The sequence below is a fragment of the Rhodamnia argentea genome, chromosome 11 (assembly GCF_020921035.1).
Source record: "Rhodamnia argentea isolate NSW1041297 chromosome 11, ASM2092103v1, whole genome shotgun sequence".
Taxonomy (NCBI): domain Eukaryota; kingdom Viridiplantae; phylum Streptophyta; class Magnoliopsida; order Myrtales; family Myrtaceae; genus Rhodamnia; species Rhodamnia argentea.
Genome location: NC_063160.1, coordinates 4193496 through 4218072, shown reverse-complemented (window position 1 = coordinate 4218072; position 24577 = coordinate 4193496). Strand labels below are relative to the sequence as shown.

At 41.3% G+C, this 24577-nt stretch overlaps 3 protein-coding genes across 12 annotated transcripts; 1 reads left to right on the top strand and 2 right to left on the bottom strand.

Moving 5' to 3' along the window:
- Positions 1 to 13277: 13277 nt before the first annotated feature.
- LOC115739348 (E3 ubiquitin-protein ligase ATL6-like) lies at positions 13278 to 14933 on the bottom strand. 6 transcript variants are annotated; one of them, XM_048271991.1, is made up of 2 exons: positions 13649 to 14933; positions 13278 to 13612 (listed from the first exon to the last, which is right to left on the bottom strand). In XM_048271991.1, the coding sequence occupies exons 1-2, from the start codon at positions 14425 to 14427 to the stop codon at positions 13303 to 13305; spliced, it is 1089 nt and encodes a 362-aa protein (XP_048127948.1). In that variant the 5' UTR covers positions 14428 to 14933; the 3' UTR covers positions 13278 to 13302. The 6 variants fall into 6 exon arrangements, with proteins under 6 accessions (XP_048127948.1, XP_030528237.1, XP_048127950.1 ...); XM_030672377.2 differs by having other exon boundaries at positions 13278 to 13610; positions 13653 to 14933; XM_048271993.1 differs by having other exon boundaries at positions 13278 to 13610; positions 13656 to 14933.
- A 737-nt stretch (positions 14934 to 15670) lies between these two features.
- LOC115739427 (probable glucan 1,3-beta-glucosidase A) lies at positions 15671 to 22201 on the bottom strand. 5 transcript variants are annotated; one of them, XM_048271986.1, is made up of 11 exons: positions 22085 to 22201; positions 20774 to 20890; positions 20525 to 20640; positions 20287 to 20406; positions 19275 to 19457; positions 18718 to 18879; positions 17681 to 17850; positions 17239 to 17394; positions 16391 to 16743; positions 16056 to 16235; positions 15671 to 15959 (listed from the first exon to the last, which is right to left on the bottom strand). In XM_048271986.1, exons 2-11 carry the CDS (start codon positions 20871 to 20873, stop codon positions 15874 to 15876), a joined length of 1626 nt encoding a protein of 541 aa, XP_048127943.1. In that variant the 5' UTR covers positions 20874 to 20890; positions 22085 to 22201; the 3' UTR covers positions 15671 to 15873. The 5 variants fall into 5 exon arrangements, with proteins under 5 accessions (XP_048127943.1, XP_048127944.1, XP_048127946.1 ...); XM_048271987.1 differs by having other exon boundaries at positions 20774 to 20887; positions 22066 to 22173; XM_048271989.1 differs by lacking the exon at positions 22085 to 22201 and adding an exon at positions 21375 to 21432 and having other exon boundaries at positions 20774 to 20887.
- LOC115739379 lies at positions 22120 to 22921 on the top strand. Its single transcript, XM_048271994.1, has 2 exons — positions 22120 to 22665; positions 22717 to 22921. The coding sequence occupies exons 1-2, from the start codon at positions 22120 to 22122 to the stop codon at positions 22843 to 22845; spliced, it is 675 nt and encodes a 224-aa protein (XP_048127951.1). The 3' UTR covers positions 22846 to 22921.
- The last annotated feature ends 1656 nt before the right edge of the window (positions 22922 to 24577 follow it).

The window sequence follows — 24577 nt, the reverse complement described above, 5'->3', positions numbered from 1 at the left end:
TTTGTGTCCAATAACGGATAGTTCGGCCACACCTCTTCATGTCTGAAATTGTACATTCAAGCACACCTTTTTTATGTTTGAATCAGTAGTTATTTCCAAACAGACATAAACACTTCAAAGGTTACAAGAGCATCGGTTTGGCGGTTATATTCAAACAGACATAAAGCTTCCAATAGATGCAACAGTGTCTTATATCCACGAACAATCACACTATTCCAATGAGTCATGAAATTTATTTATATAATAATAATTTCAAAAATAAAAAAAAAATTGTTGAATAATGCCAATTTCGAACCGCGACCGAGCAAAGTGCTAAGCGCGCCTAAAATCGCTCCAAAAACACGAATCCGCATGTGGGGTATGATGGGGTCTAGCCCCACTTGCCCATTTCTCTTTTTTTAGAATACTATAATAGCATTTTAAATGATAAATTGACCGGCATTCTCCCATCTCTCCTGTGTAGGACACAAGAAACGGCACTTATATTTGTTTTTCAAACAAACTTTAACAGTAAATGCCTATTTTTCATATACAATATCGATCATGTCTGATTTGAAAATAGGTCTAATTTCTTTAAGAAGCACGCATTATAAAATTGGTCCCTATCCTGGCCAAACTTTTTTTTTTGGGTCTTATAAAAAGCACAAATTTTAACTCAATTTCAATCTTGCCTCAGACTTTTCTTTCTATTCCTCACGAAAAGCACCGACTTTAAATCCCAATTCTGACCAAAACTTTTCTTCTTCTTGCAAAAAAAAAAAAAAAGCACTCAAATTTGGCACACATGCAGTCTCAATCCAATGACCACTTCAAAGATTGTGATGGATGTGCCATTACGAATGCACTTGACAACCCCAGCAGTGTTGACGCAAGAGGATCGCGCACAATCCGAGAGCTTTTCCCATTTTCGGACACCGATGATCGCTTATTTTCTCGGCTTCCTCCTCTTAGCATGGTTCTAAATTATTCAAATTCCGATGGCAGTTCCGGCAAACAACGGTCGCGAGTCGCCAACTACCCGTGGATCAACAATCGAAGGTGTTAAGAATATGGAGAAGAGAAATTAATCTTCTCTCTGATTGGATGTAAGAATGTAATTAGAGGAAGCTACCATTTGGCACCTCAAGCAACGGTAAAACTAGCGCTAAAGTTTCGTTTGTTTCACGGAAAATGTGATATTTTCGGAAAGTATTTTTCAAAAAGTCATTTTCTAGGGAAATGACTGTATTTTTCTTTATTTGCCTAAGACTCAAAAATGGACTGGAAAACAATTTCTGTTGTTTGTCAAGGTATTGATTTTCCTTAAAAAAAAATTAAATAATTAGATTTTTTATTTTCTTTTTCTTTTTCTTCCTTCCTCCTACTTCCTCCGCTTGCTGCTCCTTCCTCCGCGGACCTCAACGGCAGCGGCCGCTCGACGATAGGCCTTGTAACGCTGGCCGGCAAGCTTGAGACTCGACGACACAAGCCTCGGCCTCGAGCGAGTGAGGCTCATCTCGCCAGATCCCGAGAGGCTCAGCGACGCTTAAGGCCGGTGACGATTGAGGAGGTCAAGCTGTTCCCTCATCCTCTCAACGCATCAACATTGCCCACCGTGGCTGTTTGGTCCTTCATCCATGGACAAACGACGGTTTTTTACTCCCTCTGCCCGAGCGCCAAGCTACGAGCGTCCACAAGCTCACGTCCGGATGCATTCTTGTCGTTGTTTGCGAAGTCTGCGAGCAAATCATCAGTGCAAGTGACTTGCAAGGCGGGCTTGGCCTCATCAACCATCGCCGGCCTCGAGCAAGGCCGAGCCTCGCGGGATCTGGCGAGGCAAGCCTTGCTCGCTCGAGGCCGAGCCATATTCGATGAGGCCGAGGCTCTCATCGTCGAGCCTCAAGCCTGCTGGCCCACGTATCATGGCCGATTGTCGAGTGGTCGTCGTCGCTGAGGTCCGCGGAGGAAAGAGCAGCAGGTGGTGGAGGAAGGAGGAAGCAAGCGGAGGAAGGAGGAAGAAGAAAGAGAAAATAAAAAAAGAAAAGAAAAGGAGAAAAAGAAAAGAAAAAGAAAAAATTAAATGAAGAAAAAAATTAAAAATTAAAAAATTCGAATTTTTTAAAAATAAATAAATAAAGGAAGTGTGAATGAAGTGAGGAAAATATTTTCCTCGCTTTTCAAGGAGTTTTTTCTATAGGAGGAAAATATTTTTCTAAATTAGCTTATTTTCCTCCCCAAAAGCCGAAAAATCCAAAAAACGTTTTGCGAGAAGTTATTTTTCACGAAACAAACGGAACCTAAGAACGATGACAGGGAATTTCCATTACCACCGGCTGATGTTGGTGGGGCTAAGCCACGCCGAACATTATGAAGCATGTCCATATCTTCTCTAGGAGCATGTGAAATTTCATAAGGTTATAAAATAATTAAAATTTCATTTATTTCGCAAAAAATAAATAATTCGAGATGCTTTTTTTGAAAAAAAAGGAAGTGATAGTTTGTATCACTCGCAATAGTTAATTAATTACAAATAGTTCTACTATCGACGACAATATATGCCTAGACCTTTTTCATGGATGATGAAATAATTCTCGTCCACTTATTTTTGCAAGCGATCAATTTTTAAAATAATTGGTCGATGAAAATATTTTTCGCTATCAACAATAATCTAGTTTAAGCATTTTGAGGGCGACGGGGAATAATTTTCATTGATTCATTTTTATAAGCCACAGTGGCGAAAACATTTTTAGAAAAAAAAAGATTTTAAAATTATTTATTTACTACAAAATAAGCGGATTCTAAATTACTAAAGCCTCTTATGGTCCTGTGCCGTTTAGGAAGGCGTCCAAATCTACATTTTAAGGCACAGCTTCTTATAGAGAAGAATAGGCAGCGATTCGCATTGCCCAACTTATGTCTGCCCCGAAAATATTATATTTGCCAGCGACCATGGTCGGCACTTAGCCCAAAAGAGAAAAAGAATAAATAAATAAATAACTTTAAAAATTACGAAAATATTATAAAAAATATGTCTACGTCGGCGCCGACCATTCTACATGGCGTGACCGGCTTCCACGACAGTGATTTCGGAACAAAATTGGTCGGATTGACTAAATTGACACAAAAACATAAGGTTTAAAAAGCCCAAACTTTAGGTTTTGTCCCAAATCTACCTTGAATTTTTTTTTGTGTTAGAAAAAACCCCAAATTTTAGGTTCAGTCCCAAATTTGCCCCGAACTTTTTTATCTCGTAAAAAACCCCAAACTGTAGGTCCAGTCCAAAATCTACCCTGAAATTTGTTTTATCTTAGAGAAAAATCACGAATTTTTATTTTATCTCAAATACGACCCCACTAGCCCTCTGTCCAAAAATTGCCCGTAGTCGTTTTGAATTTTCATATCCTAGAAATATTTCATTTTGGAGAACTTCAACAATTTTTATTGGAGTGAATTTATTATCCCCCTAAAAATGCCACGTTGATCCGTACCTATCGGTCTATTATTTTGCTCATATGAATTTTTTATGGATGTGGAAATACTATGTCAAGTTGGGACTGGATGACGGGGTAGATTTGAGAATAAATTGAAAATTTGTGATTTCTCTTTTAGACAAAAAAAAATTTGGGGCATATTTAGGACTAGACCTAAGGTTTGAGGATTTTTCTACGACATAAAAAAATCCACGGTAGATTTGGGACTGAACCTAAAGTTGGAGAAGGGAATTAAGACTTTTTTTTGGTAATCTTTTCGGAAACTCACTTAGGGTTCGTTTATTTAATTGAAAACTTTATCACAAAGAAAATATTTTCCATGGGTTTCCATTTTCTTGGTAATTTAATAAAAGTAATTTCCTTTTTACCGGAAGGAGAAAGTCAATTTCCTCCCGTTTAAGCTTTTTGTTTTCGAACCATAAAAGCCGTTTGCCGTATATCGGTTAATTTTCCCTCATCCAAATATTGAAAAGTCGAAAAATATTTCCCCAAAATAGCTTAAGAGGATTTTGTGGATTAACGACGATGGTATACGTGGATTTTTGGGTTAAATACACAGGATTCTGGTTGAGGAGTTGGAACTGGGACATAAGGAACTCTTCTTTGTTCAACTACCATTGGAGGATTTTGAGGGACATGTTGCGTGAGAACATGAGTTGGAGAAACACACGCAGGATGCTAAGAACTAGGGACAATCTAAGGAACCTGTTCTATCTTGTACTCTGGACATTATCCAATGAAAAGACAGAAAGAAGAATAGACGTCTCCGTAAAGATGAAGCAAACAACCCGGAAAGAATGCGTTGGGCTTGGGAAACCTGAAAGTTCAATGCTGATAGGGACCAGCATTGGGCTTTCAGTATTTGGTCAAATGCTAAAAGATTTTTTTCCTTCCAAAACTAATCTCATCAATTCCGTAAATTTTCGATTTTGCCCTCCTTTTTACTGTTTATCTTCTTCGACGGTCCGGCAATGGGTAATTTTTTTAATTAATAAATTAAATTCAAAGCCCCTTTGGAATGTTATTTTTACCTAACACCATTCAACCCAAAGCTCATTTTCAAATGAGATTTCACCAAACGCAATTAACATTTTTCTAATCCCCTTTAGGTTGAAGAAATTTGCATTTTCCCAAATCTCATTTCAAATGCTGAACCAAACCACCTTGAACACCTGCCATTGACATTTTACAAATGGTCACTTTCATAAGAAATACTCCGACAAAGCTTGTAGGTCAAAGCAACATATGCCTATCGATAAGTCAAAATATTTACTTACACTTAAGCATTGCAATGTATAAAAGAAAAGGCATCAACTGATGAGAGTTCATAGATGAATCTTTAGCCCAACGTCACCACTAGAGACACTTCATCCTCGGGACAAGGCTCACACTTCATATCCTAGGTTCCATGTAGTAATAAGGGCACAAACATCCCACCATACCTCTTTCAGTCAACTATGGAACCATTTTATTAGGAATGTCAATAGTTCAGTTCGATTTGATTTTTCAAGAAAATCGAATCAAATCGAATTGAATCGAACCATTAGGATGTTAGCATGAACCGAACAAAATATCGCCCGGAATCGAATATGAACCGAATGAAAAATAGAGTTTTGTTCGATTCGATCTTTGATTTTTCTTTTTCGATTATTTTATTTTGATTTTTCTTTTTTATTTCTTTTCTTTTTTCCAAAGGAAGAAAAAGGAAAAAAAATAAAAAATGATTATTTTGAAGATTTCCAATGCGATTTGATTAACCGAACTGAAATAACCGAACTGGAAAAACGGAATGGTTATTTTTCAATTACCTGAACAAAAAATGAACCAAACCAAAATGCACGAAATTTTCGATTCGATTCAATTCGGTTCGATTACTGGCTCGATTCGATTTCCTAGTGCGATTTTGACATTCCCACATTTTACCACTCACTTTGCAAATCAAATTCACGAAATAAACAAAACATAGCACTTTCATAAAACATTTCTCAGTTCTCCAATTAATTATACAAAAGATTGACAATATTTATTTAGATAACAAAAGTGGGATGTCAAGAAATATTAGGTGAGGAAAGAATAGGTGAAAGATCATCATGTTTTCTAAATAAAATACAACAAAACAAAGGAAAACAGAGTACGACTTTTTTTTTTTTTGACAAATTGAAGATGGACTCGCATTGAGATTTATAAATTAGAGACTTCCAAAATTTACAAAAAGAAACAAACTCCCCCCAACACCTTGCCCCCGCAAAAAAAAAAAAAAAACTTAAAAGGACAAACAAAAAAAATGTGGAAACCGCACAGTTTTCTCTCCTCTCATTTTCTGTTCTGTTTTCTCTTCTTGGAATCCCTAAATCTAAGCCCAAAACAAAAGTTGGCGGCGACACAGCCGATCGATTATAGCTGTGACCGGTCATCGCTCCTGGGTCAAGGTTTGCGAGTCTCGGCCGCGAACGGTTGTCGTTCGCGAGTCGTCAATGGTGAGACCACGTAGCTTGCTTCTTGTGGCTGTATCTTGAGTTTCTACTGCGCAATTTCGTTGTCATCTGTGAATAGCTAAACTGAACGTGATTCAATCTGATACGAGAATGTGATTCGTTATATTGTTCTTAGAAACAATCTTTTGAAGAAAGGTTGGCTTGATGTTCTCGGCTCACTAGGCCTGCATGGACTATTTGACGACCGAGAAACTATCAACCGGCGATACTCGCCTCTCTCACTCTATCTTCCTCTTCTTCTTCCCTTTCTCGCGCTTGCATATGCAAGAAGAAGAGGAGAAATCCTCTTCCCGGCTTTTCAATTTAGAAAGCATCGAGGAGTGATCTGGGTCGGGCCTAACCGGCCTTCTCATTTTATTTCTATTGGGCTACAAAAGATGACGTGGAATTTTTGGTAATTTCTTTTAAATTAAATTCGAAGGCATATATAAGTAGAAGGAAAAATTTCAAAGAAGGGCTCAAAGTTCTCTCATTTTCTCAAATAAGGGCCCCAAGTGAACCTTGTTTTAAATAAAAGCCCGAAAATCCATTACTATCTCAAAAAAGGGCATAAAGTGAACATTGTTTTAAATAAGGGTCTAAAAAGTAGCCATGAAATCTCAAAAAAAGACCAGATTTCAAGGGCATTTTTGACTTTTCCTTATTTGATTTTTTTTTCTTTTTATTAGACTTTCCTTTTTTCTATTTCTTTAAAAATTAACAAAATAAAAATAAAAAGAGAGTCAAGATATAGAGGTGGGAGGGTGGCCGCTAGCCTACCACCTGGTTGGGGGTCGGCGGGGCGGCAAAGCCCAACAGGGTCGTCGGCGCCTTCGCGAGGGCCGGCGAAGTCTTCCATCTATTTTGTTGGTTACATGTGATAGACAAGATTATTGGCTAAAAAATAACAACAATGTGCCCCACGTGTTGGTTTTCAAATTTGGAAATTATACGTTAAATTTACCCAAAAAGAAAAACAAATTAAAAAGGAAATTCCAAGAGTTGAGTTTATCATAGCAGCCATACAGAAAGGACAAGTGGGCCAAATTATTTATCATGGAAATCATGTGCTTAATTCCATTATTGGCATAGTCCAAGCGACAGATGGTTAATGACCTCAGAGCCAAGTTTAAGCAGTAACCTATTGACTCATTGAATGGAGAATCATATCACAAAAGTAAAACAATCCTTCATTTTCGCTATATTTTTCTCAAAATTGCTCTTAGGTGGTTCAATTTGATAGTATCCATATGGTCGATGAATGTCCAAGACGCCTAACTTAAATTATGACGTCAAATTTTAAAGAACGATACATTCTCTCTCTTGCTCATTCATATGCGCGCAATGCCTTTATGTTCGTCCTCGCCGTTTTCGTCAGTGATGTGTTGAGTTGAGTTTTCAATGGTGAATTGTTTGATAGGACCCAAGGGCCTTCCGCACGTAACTAGGACCGCGGACCGGTTGGCGTGTCGACCCATCGAATACGTTCAATTATCCTGTGGGCAGTTTGATTCCATAATGTAGCAGGCTCAAGCTCGCCGGGTTGTTCTTTTCCTTATTGATGCGATTGTCTTTGCCACAAGTTCCGTGAAATTTTGTATCGAATTAAGGGTTCGCCAGATAGCTATTCGATTTTTCACGTCCGCGATATAGTTATTAGGAGGAAATTAAAGCGAGGCACAAGAAATGCATAGATCCGTACTATAAATCCATACGATAATTTCTTTATACAATAACGAGGCACAAGATCACGCTCGATCGATATAACATTTGCCCGCGTTGACCTTGTCTAACAGCGTAAATTTCTTTCCTCGAGGACCCGTTTGGAGGCGATTTTGGTCTCAGCCATGCTATTGGGTTTATGTCATCTGCATTAAACATACGTTAGTTTCTACATGCCCTCAAAATTTGAAAATTTTTATGAACTCTATTGAAAGGAACGAATTACATTATTGAAAACGGGAAATCCAAATCCGAGGAAGCAGGAGAGACTCCTGTGCGCCGAAGAGTACGGAGAAAAATTAAATAATGCCCCCACTCCGGGCAATTCGAACTCATCGTTGTCCGATGGTGAACAACCATGTTCGACTTTCCTTGCTGCCATGGCTTCGCAGGCCGTACTTCGGAAAATGATGACCAAGAAACTGGCACACAAAGAAAGGAGCGAGGAGGAGATGGCACCGGTCTTCCGTCTAATCGACGAGTCGGAAAATGGAAAGATCGCGTGGATAAGCTCGCTGAAGGTGATCCGGGTATTGAAAATGGGGAATCCAAATCCGAGAAAGCGGGAGCTTCCTTTCTTTGTGTGCCAGCTTCTTGGTCATCATTTTCCGAAGTACGGCCAATGACTGTCTTTGCCATCGACGAGGGATCGGATGGTAGGACGAGACGAGTTCGAATCGCCCGGTATAGGGGCATTATTTAATTTTTCCCCATACTCCTCTCTCTTGCTTTCTCGGATTTGGATTTCCCGTTTTCAATATCGCCTTCAGCGAGCTTATCCACGCGATCTTTCCGTTTTCCGACTTGTCGATTAGACGGAAGATCGGTGCTTTCTCCTCCTCTCTCCTTTCTTTGTGTGCCAGCTTCTTGGTCATCATTTTCCCAAGTACGGCCAGCGAAGCCATGCAGAAAAGGAACGTCGAAGATGGCTGTTCACCATCGAACGACGACGGGAGGCCGTAGGGATGCTGGGATTGGCCAAAGGGGCTTCCCATGCAACGATCGGGTCTCGAACGTAATGGTGAGTACGTCTTCTCTTCATCGAGACCGACGGTTGATGATGAGTCCGCCGGCACGAGTTGATGGAGGAAGGACTCGCTGTCGGACGGGCGATGGGCGGCAGAGCGTGGAGGAGAGCAACCACGGGATGAAGATGAGATCGTGCGTCGACGTGCCGTACTTATAGGCGCTGGAGGTCCCAAAAGCGTCACAACTTTCCGTTCAAACCTCTTAACAACCAGGAGATGATATCGCATTTGTTCTGGAAAATCGCCTAACAGCCCCAATGTAATCGTGGGAAAGAGATCACGTCCCCCTGATTTTTTTTTATGTTATTCCTTTGGAAAAAACCCAATGGCTCAATCTCTAATTTGCCTCGTTGATCTCTAATCGTGGGAAAGAGATCACGTCCCACATGGAATGCCGCCTTGATCGGAAGGAAGGACTACATTGGCATTTCGTGCAGAAATTCAGGATCAAATTTGACAAAATTGAAAATTTTACAGGTAAATTGGCATCTATATGATAAGTGTAGGACCACTTGGATAGTTTTTTACCTTTCAAAAGTGCTCTCGAGACACTTGCTATGCAACTAAACGAGGATATTGCAATTTTGAATACATTGATAGCTTTTTGATATCCACAAATTTTGATCCCCAAACGAATGCTATTTTGAATACATTACCAGAAAAATACAAAAGACCCCAAATAACACACAAAAACTTTCTAATGGTGATGTTTTAGTAATTCAGTTTGGACGCATCAATTGTCCTCAACAAATAAAAGATAGGATTTATTCTCGAAATCACAAGGATTGTGAACTTAATTAACCTACTTTGACATCACTTTTGCCTAGTAAAAAGAGTACTGTAGCCACATATTTTGTATGGTGGTCTAAAACGACAACTAGTACACATCCCAGCTGTTCTACCCAAATCGACCGCTAACTGTTAATCCAAGATACGATCTTTGGTGAAACATACCGAGGTTCTGTAAGATAACATGGGATTAGCACCAGTGGATGGATCTTCACTCATAATTGTGTGCTTCATCTTCAGCCTTGACAAAATTTCTCCAACGATGGATATGACAAGTGCCCCGTTGACTGCCGAGGCAGAAAAAATGTGAGTTCCAAATACGATCTAAGGACCTACCACCGAACGCACTACATAATGGAAAGATAATTTGGATGTGCTAATGGACCACTGATCCAGTAATTATGAAGTGTAAGATTGTCCCACGTTGTGGATTCTATTTCTTGCAAGGTAATTAGCAACTGAAAAATTGAATTATATGCAACGCTGCTTCAAAAAGTTCGTACTATGACTTGCATTCTCTTGTAGTTTCAACTAGGATAGAATCCGATATTCGCGGTCACAGAATGAGAGGCTTATTGAGGGGTTAAGCCCTCGATTTTGAATCCGATATATTTCGAATTCAAATCGCAGCTTCACCCACTTAAATGAATCTCAAAAGCACGCTCGCCACCATACATATCTTAGAGCAATACAAGCTATTATCTTTACAAAAATATTTTCTAAATCATTCGTATTTCGTAAAACAAATAGAGCCTTAATTGCAATGCCAAGGGAAAATGACATTCTTCATTATGCTTATTAAATGCGAGAAAAGACAAAAAGGGTTTGTTTATGACTCAATTGTACTTTATTTAACGTGAAGGACCTAATTAATTTGAAACGTTAAGAGCTAAATTGACAGACTTAATTGATCAGATTAAACCCTTAAAGACTCAATTGACCAAGGGTTCAAAATGTAAATAGCTAATTCCACACTCATCGCACGACATGACACGATGACATGACATAAATGATGAAAAAGTATGAAATACAGTGAGACATGATGGTAAGTGATCACATTCGGTTGCTTTTGTTTATTGATTTGTAAATTCTGTGAGGATTGTGGGTGTTGCATATGAGAACATAAGAGTGTTGATAAAGTTGGAGGTGCTTGTGCTTTAAGATTATGTACCACGTTTCGAGTGAAATCGGCATCTTCTACGATGACATCTCCTCTTACAATTACTAGTGAATCTCAGCTTGATTTGTTGCTATTAGTCTAGAAGAACGAATGTAGGTAGAAAGGATTGGCCAACGGTGAAGCACGACTAGTCCTCGAGAGGGGCTAGCACAGGAGCCCACCACCACGACCCCCCACTTAAGACATCGGCGTCGAGGAGTTTTGAACCCAAGACCTCTCGTGAAAGGAACCGAACTTAAACCAACTCGGCCACCGATCGGTGGGTCCGTTTCTATCTCTTTAACTCTTTCATTATTCATTAGATAAGACTTTTACATCCGATCAACGATTTTCCTTCTACGAAAGAATATTTTTCACGTCTTCCGTGAAAGCCCACCCCTCTCGAGACTTCGCATTAGCCTCTTCGACATCCTTTGGAGAAATTAATCAAGTCGAAAATTCAAAAACACTTGTTAAACACAAAGTTGAAATAGTGAGGCTGGCTTGATCAAATGAAAAGCAATTTTCATTTTCTCAAGAAACAAACAAATAAAACTGAAAACCTCGTGACAAAATGAACGAGGTTAAAATTATGCAAAAGGATGAACAAATAAAATAATTAAGAATAAAAGAGGAGAGAAACAAAAATAAAGAAGGAAAAAAAAAAAAAACACTGCCTGCCACTTGGCTCCTTTGCCCGACAGCTGTGTTGGGCTGTTGTCTCTCTTGATGCCCTACTTTAAATGAACTTAAGATTATCGTGCTAAATAAATTATAAATGTTAAAGGATGAGTTGGAGTTTCGAAAAAATTCAAACAAATCGTTTTATCTGATTTGGAGTGGAACAAAAAAAAAATGTCCCGACGAGCTTTTTCAACTCCAAAACGAACGAATCAATTGAATGTATGTCTATCCATGAACATCATTAGATTGGATTAGGTGGATCTAAAATAGGTTGTACTCGAATTGAGCAATATAACCTATATTAACCCTTTTGGTTTGGGGGTTGCCCGCATTGGTTGCGGGCTTACCGAATGACGAATCAAAATATGACCTGGCCTAATTTAACTTGAAGAAGATCGTGGAGAGAATTGCCAAAAAAATTATAAATTTATTGCAATCGTACCAATTTAGTTGTAAGTTTTTTCTTATCACTTGAGTCCTAAATTTTTTTGCAGTTGTGCTAATTCCGTCAACTTTACCGACGGATGGTGACTTGGAGCTACCGGCGCCGACGTGAACAAATTTAATAATTTTTAAACTTTTTTTTTTCTCTTTTCTTTTTCCTTCCTACTGCTGCTATGGTTGATGAGGGCCGCGAAGCCCTTGCCCGAGGCTAGCGAAGCCATGGCTACCTTCATCTACGGCAGCACTTCACCAGGATTTTGTGACGCACAACTGTGGATGAGGTTGAGTGAGGGCTGCGAAGAACTTAGTAGGAAGGGAAAGAAAGAGAAAAAAAAAAAAGCAAAAAAGAAAAATATCATAAAAAATTATCCACGTCGGCATTGACCGCCAAATTGAATTGAATTGATATAATTGCAAAAGATTTAAAACTCAACTGGTAAAAAAAATTAAAATTAAATTTCACACAATTTCAATAGATTTGGGACAATTTTGCTAATTTTTTCAAAGGTTGTGCTCATTAGGGGTGATCGATTCCCGGTTCGATTCGATTCTCCTCAAGAACCGGGAACCGGACCGGTGATCCCGCTTCTCATTTTCTGGAACCGAAAACTGAACCGACCATACTAGGGACCAGGAGTCGGACCAAACCGTCGGTCCGATCCGGTTGACGAGTGGTCCCAAGGAACGAGTAACGTGAAAAATTTGTACACATGCCCATAGCAACATTGAAAGCTCAACAGCAATTCAATATCCCCTTCCTCCATTGCAACAGAAAGGCCTTTTAGGAGTTGCTCCCACAACATTGCTGCAGTCCCTAATTCAACATAAGAGGTGGACTGAAGGTGACTGTCCTCTGCTATATGGACATGGCAAAATCCCCCTGAAGCTCCAACTCTCATATTGTATCTACTTGCTGTGGGCGGCAAATTCCTTGACTTTTCTGTACTATGTGACTATTCCATCTCTCTGTCTGCTCAGAGGCTTCTCCTTGTTCTCCAAGGTAATTAATTAGATGACCCTTTTTTTGGGAGAAAACTAATACAAGAACTGCAGCTTAAATTAAGAAAAAGTTCGATCGCTCCGATCTAGGCAGTCCGGTCCATTTCTATGGTCCTGAAATCGAAAATCGGACTGCCCGGCCATCGGTTCCAATTTTAAAAACCGGAAACCGAACTACCGATTCAGTCCGATCCGAGCGATTCTCGATCCAATCGGTCCAATTTGCTCACCCATAATGATCATGTAAGTAAAAGTACCTTTAGTTGACCTTCTTTGCATTCATACAGATAAACTGAAATTGATTCCTAACTCGATCTGATTGAACTTACTTTCACTTTTAAATTCACTTCACCCGACCCTTTAAATGTTAATACAACCCATGTACAACTTAGACCTACACCTACTAAAAATACGAGTCGAGCCCTCCCGGTTCGTGACCCGTTTCGACACCGCCGCCCCTAAAAATATCTACATGGAACTATCAAAGAAGCTGCTGGACCCCAAAAAAAAATCAAAGAAGCTGCGACGCGAACCTATACGGGAAGCCGTGATAGCGACTGTTGGCCCACCTCGAACACGCGATCGCCACCGTCCGTCCCATCTTCTGTACACAACAGAAACGACGGCGTCACGGCCAAGAGACGCCCCGCTCCCTTCCTCGAACTCCCTTCTATCGCCAGCACAACGTCGTAGCTCGTCGACCGCTTCATCCCCACCTTGGCGCTCGCCGCCGTCCGTATCTGTTTCCTGACTTCCTCCGGCAATCGCAGCGCGTAACGGTCCGGCTCGGCTCCGGGTCGAGCCAGCAGGTGACCCGTGGAGTGGGACTTCGGCAGCTTCCCCGCCGCAGCCCTGCTACTCTCCGCAGCCGCAGCCGCAGCCGCCGCCGCCGCCGCCGCCGCGCCTCCTAACTCTTCATCTCCTCCTCCCCCGACCATGTTGATCCTCACTTCGTTTTGTGTTTCATCGCACGGTGGTTGTTGTTGGCGTCGTGGCTGGTGCTCTTCTCCTTCCACACGTGGCTGGTTTATTCGCCTCGGGTCGACGGCCGATTCGGTGGCAGCGGCGGCGACGTGTCGGTGGCACGGATCGGGAGTCTGATTTGCTCGGCAGACTGGGCAGGTGACGTGGGAGGCGAGCCACGCGTCGATGCACTCCGGATGGAACGCGTGCTCGCAATTGGGCAAAATCTTGAGCGAGTCGAAGTCGTCGAACTCGGACAGGCAGACGGCGCACTCGAGCGCTCCTTTCCCCAACTTGTGGTCCTTCACCGCCACGTAGGCCAGGACAGGGAACGACTCGACGACGCCCGGGTCTAGGCCTCGCCGGAGGCAGCGCGAGCTGCCGCCGGCGGGGGCGAGCCGGGCGGCGGATCCCCTGGCGGCCAAGAGGGAGCCGGCGGCGGACTCCTCGGAGCAGTGGCGGAGGTAGATGGAGAAGAACCCCATCAGGAAGAAGGCGCAGACGGTGCACACGACCACGATCGCCATTGTCGGATCCAGGTTGGAGTAGAGCCCGTACTGGCCGTTGCCGTTGAGCGTCCGCGTCGAATTCGGACCCGGACTCGCGGTGCCTCCCTGCGCGCGGACGCAGCCGACCTCGAGCAAAGCCGACCCGAGAGCGGCGAGCGCGCAGAGGAAACCGAACGCCCGACTCATCCACCTCCCGAGATTCGACCCGGAAAAGGGAGGCGAGCTGCTCCTGGGTCAAGGAAAAAGAATCAGGAGAAGGAAGAGAGAGATGGGCAGAGGAGATAATCAGAGGGAAGACAGCGACATGGACATGGATGGAAGTTGGGAATTGTAGTTGGAACTCTGTTTTTCTGCGCGAGGCTTATCTTTATCTCCTTCAAAACGTTAAACTTGCGACCTACTCCAGTGAGACTGACCAGCAAAGCTGCTCACGATTTATATGTTCTGCTCTGGTGGGGTCACCGATGGCTGGGCCGACGTGGCAGGGGAAACAGCGGCGGGGGGGATATGATTGAGGAGGCTGCGGATCTGGCGGCGACGGGAGGCAGAGGAGGACAAGTTGGCGAGAATCCGACGGTGCCGACATTTTCTTCGAATTTTTTAAGGTAGAGACTTGACGGATAAGAGCGAGCGTGATAGCCACGTGATGAGAGAGAAAGAGAGAGGGGGAGGGAGGGAGGGTTGCTTCGGGAAGAATCTAATACGGTCTAGAGAGAGAGAGAGGGGCAGGAAAGAACGTGGTAAAAACAGAGGCAAACCAGGGGCGGTACAGTAGATCATAGGAGCGTCGACGGAAAAAGGATGGTGATGCCCTAAACCATATTAAAATGTCCAAGTCAATCTATTCGTTAATTTAAGATCAAGGATACGATGCAACATTTTCATATAGTTCAAAAAACAAATTGACCATATACTAAAAGTCCAAATACTACATTAGACAGATTAACGCTTTAAGAATTACATTACACATTTGACTAAAATTGAAGAATCACATTGTACATCGAGCCAAAGTCTAAAGATTATTTATGTAATTTTTTCTGGATTAAATGATGTGAGCATTTTCCCTCAATTTAAGGACGCGAGCGCTGTCACTATCATGTGTTTTGAGTTCGGGGCTTGTTTAGACGCCGATCATTGCCGTGGTTTCGACAACTTTCAGCAGGATCTCCAGGAAGGTTTGCTCTTTCCTGGGGCGTTCGAAATCGCCCCGATGATGCTTGGGGTTGATCGATCGGATTCCTAGAATGCTGTTCTTGGAGATTAATTGGGGCCGAGCCATTTAGTTGCTCTTAACATTATAGTTCCGAATCAAAAACGCCGTCCGGCTTCCCAAGTTGAGCAGGGTCCGTGAGTCGATTTAATAACCCGCCTAAGGTATGAGACGCAATTATCGTTTCGTCAAATGCTAATCGGATCTTCGAGGAAGAGGGTGCAACAACTGAACCATCGACATTGAATGAATGAAGTTACACATCCCAGAGAAATTCATATCGGGCAGGTCGCTCGAAGCTCGGACACATATTTGTTTGCACACATCGGAATTCAAAAATCTGGGAAACGTGGAAAAGCCGCGAATGAGACTCCGTCAGCAACAGCAGATGTTGGGGAGGTAAACTCTGATGATGTTATTCTTCACAAGGAATTATGCAGGAATAAGCAGGCAACTGCAGATGCAAGAATGACTAGTTGATAGCCAAATTGTCTATCTGGTGACTCTCCTGCATTAGTATATTTCAGATATTGAGCCCTCCAGGGAATGAATACAGGGGTGCTCTGTGCACTGCTCAAGAGTGACTGGAGAAACAGGTATTTACCTAATTGGAGATAATTGTTCCTAATGTTCCACTCGAAGTCCCAGTGCTTCCTGTCGTTCTTCAGCGTCCAATAAGCCCATCCAAACGAAGCTGCGTTGTAAACTTCTAGCTGAGCCCTCCCGAAATCTTGATATTCAGCCTGTGATCCATTGGTCACATTCCACTCATTCACCCACTCCCCTGGAAAACACAAAGAAAAAACAGTGAATTGACTACCAATTGGATGGCCGAACATATGCCTTATCAAACGCCAGGTTTTGGAGGAAGGACGAGGAGAAGGAAAAAGAGAGGGACTGGTTCTGTCAATTGGTGATGGCAAAATGATCTTAACCTACCGATGAAAACGAGGGGGCCATTTGCATCGTTTAAGGCCTTCAGTTGTGCTTCCCTGCTTTCGTATATGAACTGTATATTATCCCCGCTACTCATGTTCACAAAGAAAGTGTCAAAAAGACTGTAGTAGTGTATATCCACCACAATGTTGTGTGAGCCTATGTTAGCCTGATATAGTTCTAATGGATCTGCATTGCCAATTCGTTGGCATATTATCACGTAAGCACGGGATGTATACTTCCGGATGATTTCATAGCCTTGCTTATAATAGGATACGAGAATGTCCAATGGAACCGAAGCGACAGATGGCTCGTTTAAAAGTTCAATACCAAGCAAAGCGGGATGCTTTGCATACCTGCAAAAGCAAGAGATCACCATCACGAAGAGCTCAACTGAATCTCTCTCTCTCTCTCTCTCTCTCTCTCTCTCTCTCTCTCTCTCTATCTATCTATCTATCTATCTATCTATCTACATATAAGTATATATAAATACACGTATGTACGTATAGTGAGCTGCAATAATTCAACATTATCTCCACATGGCTGCAAGTACGAATCATTTTCAAGTATATCAGAGCATGACTGTTTCAATCGTAAATTTTAACGACATTTATATAGATGAACCATCACCATTTATTGATTTTATCGTGTTCATTTTTCACTCATTGGTCAACTTTTTTGATGGATTGATCAGCCATAATCATTCAATTTTCATAGTCATGTAAATAATCCAGATGACAAACACTAGAATCATGAAAAATTACTTTCCTCATAAGCAAAAAAATCAGGAACTGGAAAGAGAAACAATCTGTGACAAGTAAAGCATCATAAGGTGACTCGTTTGAACCTACCGTTTAGCTAAGAAATCTATAACATCCAATGTCTTGGAGATGTAATCTGGAGACGTAGACCAGCCTGTCGTACCATCTCTGCTAGCACTATGCTCCATACCATTTTGTGAGCCCGGAGCTGCATGAAGGTCAATTATGCACTTTATGTTATAGGCTCTGCAAAAAGTTTCATGAACGTCAATATGAAATGAAAACCAAAAGAAACGTCAAAATTGTATGCATGTGAATCAACATTAACATCAACATCACCTTCATCCCAAACTAGTTGGGGTCGGCGGTCGATGAACCCAAAAATAAATAAAATAAAAGCATGATCGATTGAGGGAAAAGAAATAATTATATAAAAATAAAAATAAAAATATATAAAAGTTGCATGCATGTGAATATGAAATGAAAACCGAAAGAAATGTCAATACTTCATGGAAGGCTGAAGTGAAATTACATTGCCCAAGTGAAAGCGTTGTCGAGAGCTTCCAAACTCCCCTCTATAAATGGAGCTGGAGGACTAGGATCAAAAGCAATCCACCAACCAACAGGGATCCTCACTGTATTAATTCCGTGCCTATATAGAAAGCCAAAGTCCTCTGTCGTAATAAACGTGTTCCTGTGTTTCTGCAGTTTCAGAAAAGTCAAATGAGCAACAAGAAGCTAACATATGTTGCACCGTGTTATGAAGGCCTTCTATATTAAGATATGTGGAGATGGCGTTAAAAATGATATCCATCACCATAATAGCTGTGTCATGGACATTGCCTATACAATCAAGACAGAAAAAAGAAAACCACAAGAAAAGGAGTCAAGATTTGCTGTCTGTATGCACTAGAAGAGAACTCAAAAGGGAATTGGCGGTCTCAGAAAAGGAAACAAACCTTTTTGTAATTATAGCGTTTAAATCAGCAAGATTCAACAGAGGTTTAGATGGTGATTCTACAATTCTTTTAAAAGACTGGCGAAGCTTACAACATAGTTTTCGGACACCATTTTTCCTCTTAATCAGACCTAAAATTCATAAAACCTCGAATTATATAGTTCCTACCTACTGAAAAAGGTCTTTTGTTGTGTCTATATCTGTTGTGGCAGATACTCCGCAGACTTTCGATTCTTTTGTTTCTGTATGACAGCTGAAAGGATGGTGAGGAAGGTTAATACTTTGAGATCCATCCCTTATTCGGCCATTAGACAGCATTTTTCTAACCATGATTCCAGCTCATAATCTTCTCTTTCATTGCAAAGCAAGAAAAAGTGCAACTCTTCTGTATCAAATGCTTTCTTTGGAAATTCAGGCAGCAAGCCTAGTTACAGTACAAACATGTAGCTGAAGAACGTGCAAATGACAGTAGATTTTAAAAAAAAGTTGAATATTTACTCTTGGCATTGGATTGCGAATTCACCAACCAGTATGCTGAGGAGAGTCAAAAGAAATCGTATGCCTTGCAAAGATAAAGAATGGGGAAACGGGAAAGAAAACAACTTAGCTACCTTGAGGACTTCTTTTGCTTTAAAGTGACCATACCCATTTGCCAACTGGTAGTCTCCATGCAGATTATTTGCCACAATTGACATTAAGAATGTAGCGGCATTGTCGTCATCCCATCCCGGTTCCTCGGGATAGTCGGCCGTCAGCTGATTTGCTGTTGTAGCCTAGATAAGAAACTATGTAAGCTTGACCAAATTCTAGTAGCGTCAGAAAAATTCAGAGGTCAGCTAAAGATCATCTTAGAAGACTAATTATGACATTGTCAACTGCAAAAGCAAGAAATTTCAGATATTCATCTATAGCCTACTGGTTCCTTTTAAATAAATTTAATTGTCATTGTGATCATTTTCAAACCATTCTAGATGACTTGAATAATCAACTCTCAACATGGGCAAGATTTTATACTGCAAATTTATGTACTGTTTAATATGCGAACCCAACACAGAAAGTCTCCTAAAGTTTGCTCTAAACCTACTTTCCTATAATCAGACTGAAAATCTGTTTTGGACCTCTTACAGACAGAAGGACAAATGATAAAAGAATAATATCCCCCTTTTACCTGCAGATAAGTCCCAGTTGAAAGTCTAATGTGAATCCTACTGTCGTTTCTTTCAATGTAAAAGGTTTCTGTCGCTGATGGTGTCTGTGCTGTCGCAAAAACTGAGCATCCGTCACCATCACATGTTAGAAATTGACCAGAGGAAGACCGAAATTGAAATGCGAAATCCGAAATTCTCCATAGCTGTAGGAGAAGAGGAGAAACATCCCAGAACAGATCTGGTTAATCAGCTTGTCATTTGACCAACTGCCAAATAAAATCATCCATTTGTTCATATTAAACCAAAAATGGAAAGGACAATAGCAGCTTTTGAAATAGAAGTAAGGTGGAGAAACATACATCATACTTAGAACTCTTCACGATATTTGACCGAACAGAGACACTACGCCTTACAAAATCTTAAGAGTCATGACTTCAAATTTAATATACGCTGTTACCAAACAATGTCTTAAGTGACTTTAACCTGCATAAACAACTGATATGAAATCCAAATGTCATTTCAACTCATAGTACCCAGCAAATTTGCATTTTAACAAACATTCACTTTGCATGATTTTTATGCGGTAGGCACAGAGATATCTTCAATCAAGTGATGAAATGATCCAGACGCATATGGCTTTGTCAACACTCTTCACTAGTGTTTCCTCGGTTTTCCGTGTTAAACACCCTCATGTCAGTTGCTAGAAAGAAATAGGTATCCAAGAAACTCAGACAAAGACATCATTATTCCTCTGCTGCAACTGTGACTAACCGGGGCATCTTTCCAAAAACAATAAACTATCAATAATGAAGAACCAACATATTTTCAGTTTTTGGTCTTGGACAGTTGCAGCTTGATGCTTGCTACGTTATGAACACAAGAATACCTTTTTATCTTTTGGTCAAGTAACACAAGAATACCTTAGCTAATAAGAAAATCATGGCAATTACATGCAAAAGACAGAGCAGATCCCTCATTCAATGTAGCTCATTGATTATGATAAGCTGTTTCGAATGGATTAAGGCATCTCACCGTGAAAGTTTCCCACAAAGACGCAACATCCCTATTGACTGAAACAGTCGTGCCCCCTCCATTCTCTGCACAGACATACTTCTGCAAGGTAGCCGACTTCAATTGGACTTGTGTCCCATCCTACATATCAATACCAGCGGCAACTAGATAACTCGAACCGATCACAAAGAAACCAAAACTGATCTTTATATTTAAGATGAGAAACCAGAAAACAGAGGGAGGAAACACAGAAACTTACAAGCATATCCCCATTGGGAATGTCATCAAAAAGTGATGGCTTAATCCAACCTTCCACAACCAGCCATCCTCCCAAGTTAACCCCTCTCACTTTAGCATCTCCATTTAATCCCTCCACTGCAATCAATCAGGAAGAAGTACATCAAGCGTTTGCTGTTTCGCAGTTACGCTTGCCTCTCACCTTGCGCAATCGGCATTGCGCACTGAAATCGTGACGAAACGCAGAGGCTGGAGAAGCAAGAAGAGTTACCGCAAAACGCTGTCCGAAAGATGAGCCAACAAGACAGTAGAAACGCGCCTACCCATTTGCTCAAATCACGATCCATAGACAATGCTGCCTTCAGCAGCATCCCAACCAGTCCATCTATAGCAGAAGAAGAAACCCACGTAAGAAAACAACATGAACATTTATTCTGTCAAGAGTGTCAGCAAATTCCTTCCTTATCAGTGAATCGATACCAAATTGAACCTTGTCAACAAGCACAAAACATCTTTCTCCTTCACATTTATGTATCGGCAAAAGTATACAAGCGCCAATAGAATAACCAGAAAACTACGTCAGAATCATGGGACGATGATCTGGAGACAGCCAAGGAATAAAATGTATGCACAAAAAGTGCTTTAGCGCTCACATCAAAGTGCCTTTTCACCGGTAAAAGGAAGCAAAAAAGGGCGACTGTTGACGTTTCCTTGGAGGGTCTGGGGGCTTTTTCAAAGGGGTTGATTCTAGATCGGTTGATGCGGCAAGAAAGTAAGGTAAAAGGCACGCTTTTAAACATCGCAAGTGGCGGCGGAACAAAATTAAACGAAAACGAGAGGAATTTCTGGAGGGTGAATGCTGGCTCCGCCACCTTATCTTCACCTCCCCCCATTTCGTTTCGTCTGATTTCTGCCCACTCGCAGTCGCTATCTCATCTCTCAAAGTTGCGGGGAGGAGGAAATTACCGGAGATGTGTTAAATATACTCTACATGGTACTTTTCCGGTAAGTTAAAAGTGAGAAGACTGAGATTTTTAATATCATACAATTTGATGGAGGGGCTATTAGCAAGGTAATAAAACAATAGAGAAAATGACAAAAATGACCTCTAAAATTTCATTCAACTTGTAACGCAGTTTCTGAATTTTTAATTTAACTAATTTGATCTCCGAACTTTAACTCATTATACAATATAACCCTCAAACTTTCGATTTATTCAACGTGATTTCCGAACTTTTAGAACATGTATAATTTAATTCATGAATTATAAGAAAATATCCAATGTGATCCTTATATTTGAATTAATAGAATGATTAAATTGAACACCTTCCTATAGTTTAGGAATTAAATTGAACATGTTTAAAAAATTTAAGGATCATATTACTTAAATAAAAAATTCAAAAATCATATTGTATATTGAACTAAAGTTGAGGGATTATGCTGATCAAATTAAAAATTTAAGGATTACTTTGAATATTAAATTAAAATTTAAAGACCATTTGTGTTAATATTAAAAAAAAAGAGTGACATATTGCGATTTGGGGCATATAAATATATGCATACCAAAAGAATTTCTGGAGTCACAAAGAGAGGGTCGCTTCTCCCCGCAAGAAAAGAATGCCTTGCCCGCAACCGGAACGAAACGCCCATTGGTCGGAACCAAAAGTTAGGCAAGAAAATGCCCACCCCTACACCCCCACCCTCAATCTTCTCCAACCACCGATCGAACCCCCTCCTTCCCTACAAACCATCTCCAGCCCTAACCTTCGACCGGGCAAAGCGAAGATGGAGAACGAGAACGAGAACGAGAACCACTCGATCTCGTGCCTCGTTTCTCCGTTCGAGCTCATCCGCAACTGCGACCTCCCTCCCCCGCAGAAGCTCTTCCCCGGGATCGACGACCCGGCGGCGATGGGGCTAGGGGACGAGAAGCGGGGGCCCCGGCCTCACCCGGGGGACGGGAGGCTGGAGCTCCTCAGGGCGCTGCGGCTGTCGCAGACGCGCGCGAGGGAGGCGGAGGAGAGGAGCGCGGAGGCGGCGGCCGAGAGGGACGCCGTCGCGACCGCCCTGATCGGGGAGGCGGCGAGGTCGGCGGCGTATCGGCGGTGGGTGAGGGTGCTCGAGCTCGAAGTGGCGGCGTTGAGGTCGAGAACGAGGCGGCGGGCCGGAGAGGTCCGCTGCCGTTGCGAGAGGCTCTGCGGGTCGGCGAAGAAGGAGAGGGAGGAGGGAGACTCCGCGGAGGAGGAGGAGCGGCGGGCTTCAATGGCGTGGATGGTGGCTTTAGCCATCCCCCTGGGGATTGCTGGTATAGGACTGGCTTTGGCTTCTAGATATCTAATTTAACATATTATTATTAAAAATAAATCATTTATTTTTCGCGAAACTCAAGAGAAAAATTACCTGCATTACAATCTTAAATTGCAATTCTTCGATGAACGGCATTTTTCAAAGTAAACAGTTTACAATTTAATTGCACTAATTCGAAAATTTAGGATTTGGTCGAACCATAGTGTAAAAATTTGAACTTGATTACAGCTCATGAAAATGATTCTTATGCATATTCAATTTTTCTGTTTACGCATGAGGGTCTCGCGAACGAACTTATTTACATCTCTGCCATTTTTGTTTTTTTTTTAATTTTAATTGCACTTTAGCGAAATGCATAGGTGCACCTCATCAAGGTCATTTACTATGTGTAAATTACTTAATTCCTTTGATTGAAACGAGTGTTCTAACATTCGTATGCTCTTCTCATTTTGCATTTCGAATGTTCTACAAGTTATGCATTTATCACTCGGCATACTGTATTTTCGTATTAGAGCCTCGCACTGTTCAAGGAGTACCGTTAGCATTGCGATATGTTTCTTTTTCAACTTAGATGGAGGTGGCAAAATAGGTCACGAACCCATTCCCACTCGTTTTTGCGTTGCCGAATTTAAATTGGGTCGCTCCAATTTTTGAAATAAAACAATTAAGACCGAGACCTCCAGGCTCCATTGCCCTTCCTTATAACAATTTTTTTTTTTTTCGGGGGGGTGGGTTAAATCCCTACGCAACTTTTACTAAGACCGGTATGCTATTTTTCAATTTTAGGAAGGGAAATCGCTAATAATTTGACTCAGGTTGGATTTGATATGGGTTAAGATCGGATCGGGTATGAATTGTTAAAATCGTATCGCATAAAAATGGGTCGATATGAGTTAAATGGGCTAATTTAAGTTTGACCCATTTTGACTAACGCAAACCCGACCCGATCACTTGTTCGATAGGTCTAGTAATAGTCATCGATCCACCATTTTCGACTCATAGGATTTGCAGAGTGACTCCTTGGGGAGCCATATTTGTGCGTGATGATGACTTGGGAGGTTTCTGATGGAATTTAAGTATAACAAGAAGAGGAAATGTCATGAGAGAGAGAGAGAGAGAGAGAGAGAGAGAGAGAGAGAGAGAGAGAGAGAGAGAGAGAGAGAGAGATTTATATGGGCCTGGGCTTATTCTTTGGGCCTTGATCCGTTGCGAAATGTTCAAAAGCCCATATTGGGAATCAAGGGACACACCCAGACCTGCACTCCCCCAACACGTGCGCGTGATGTGAGAATCCGGCCGAATTGGGCTGCTAGAATTGAAAGAGGATTAAGCAAATTCGGCCTAATCTCGGCTTCATTTGTTTCACAAAAAATGAATGATTTGGCTCATGTCACTTGAAATAATTAGCCAATGATAAAAAACTTCATTGTCTACAAAAATTTTATGTCAACAAATTTTTGTGGATGATGCAATTTTTTTTCGTTCATTCATTTCTCTAAGCTATATAAGCAATTATTTTTTTAAAAATATTTACGAAATCATTCAGTTTCTACGACATAAACAGAGCCTAAATCTCTCTTACAATTCATTTTTACTAAATTCTTCATTGTTCGCGGTTTATACTGCTAAGTAGAATTTTTATAGGTGATGATTCCAGTAAATTAGCTTGTATTTTCTTGAAAAAAAAAACCAATTCATCCACCTTCGGGGTTTGCTTATTTGGGCCTAACACAAGTCACTAAGTGGCATTCTTGCAATGTTGTTGTGC

Bases quoted from the DNA above. Each gene is read 5' to 3' on its own strand.
- LOC115739379 (XM_048271994.1), top strand. From the start codon at position 22,120: ATGCCTTGCCCGCAACCGGAACGAAACGCCCATTGGTCGGAACCAAAA. The intron at 22,666-22,716 runs GCCGGAGAGGTC...TCGGCGAAGAAG, and splicing joins GGTCGAGAACGAGGCGGCGG to GAGAGGGAGGAGGGAGACTC.
- LOC115739427 (XM_048271986.1), bottom strand. From the start codon at position 20,873: ATGCTGCTGAAGGCAGCATTGTCTATGGATCGTGATTTGAGCAAATGG. The intron at 17,851-18,717 runs GTAGCTAAGTTG...CTGAAACTGCAG, and splicing joins AAGCAAAAGAAGTCCTCAAG to AAACACAGGAACACGTTTAT. The intron at 17,395-17,680 runs GTAATTTCACTT...AACTTTTTGCAG, and splicing joins AACGCTTTCACTTGGGCAAT to AGCCTATAACATAAAGTGCA.
- LOC115739348 (XM_048271991.1), bottom strand. From the start codon at position 14,427: ATGAGTCGGGCGTTCGGTTTCCTCTGCGCGCTCGCCGCTCTCGGGTCG. The intron at 13,613-13,648 runs TGCGGCTGCGGC...CAGGGCTGCGGC, and splicing joins GCGGCGGCGGCGGCGGCGGC to GGGGAAGCTGCCGAAGTCCC.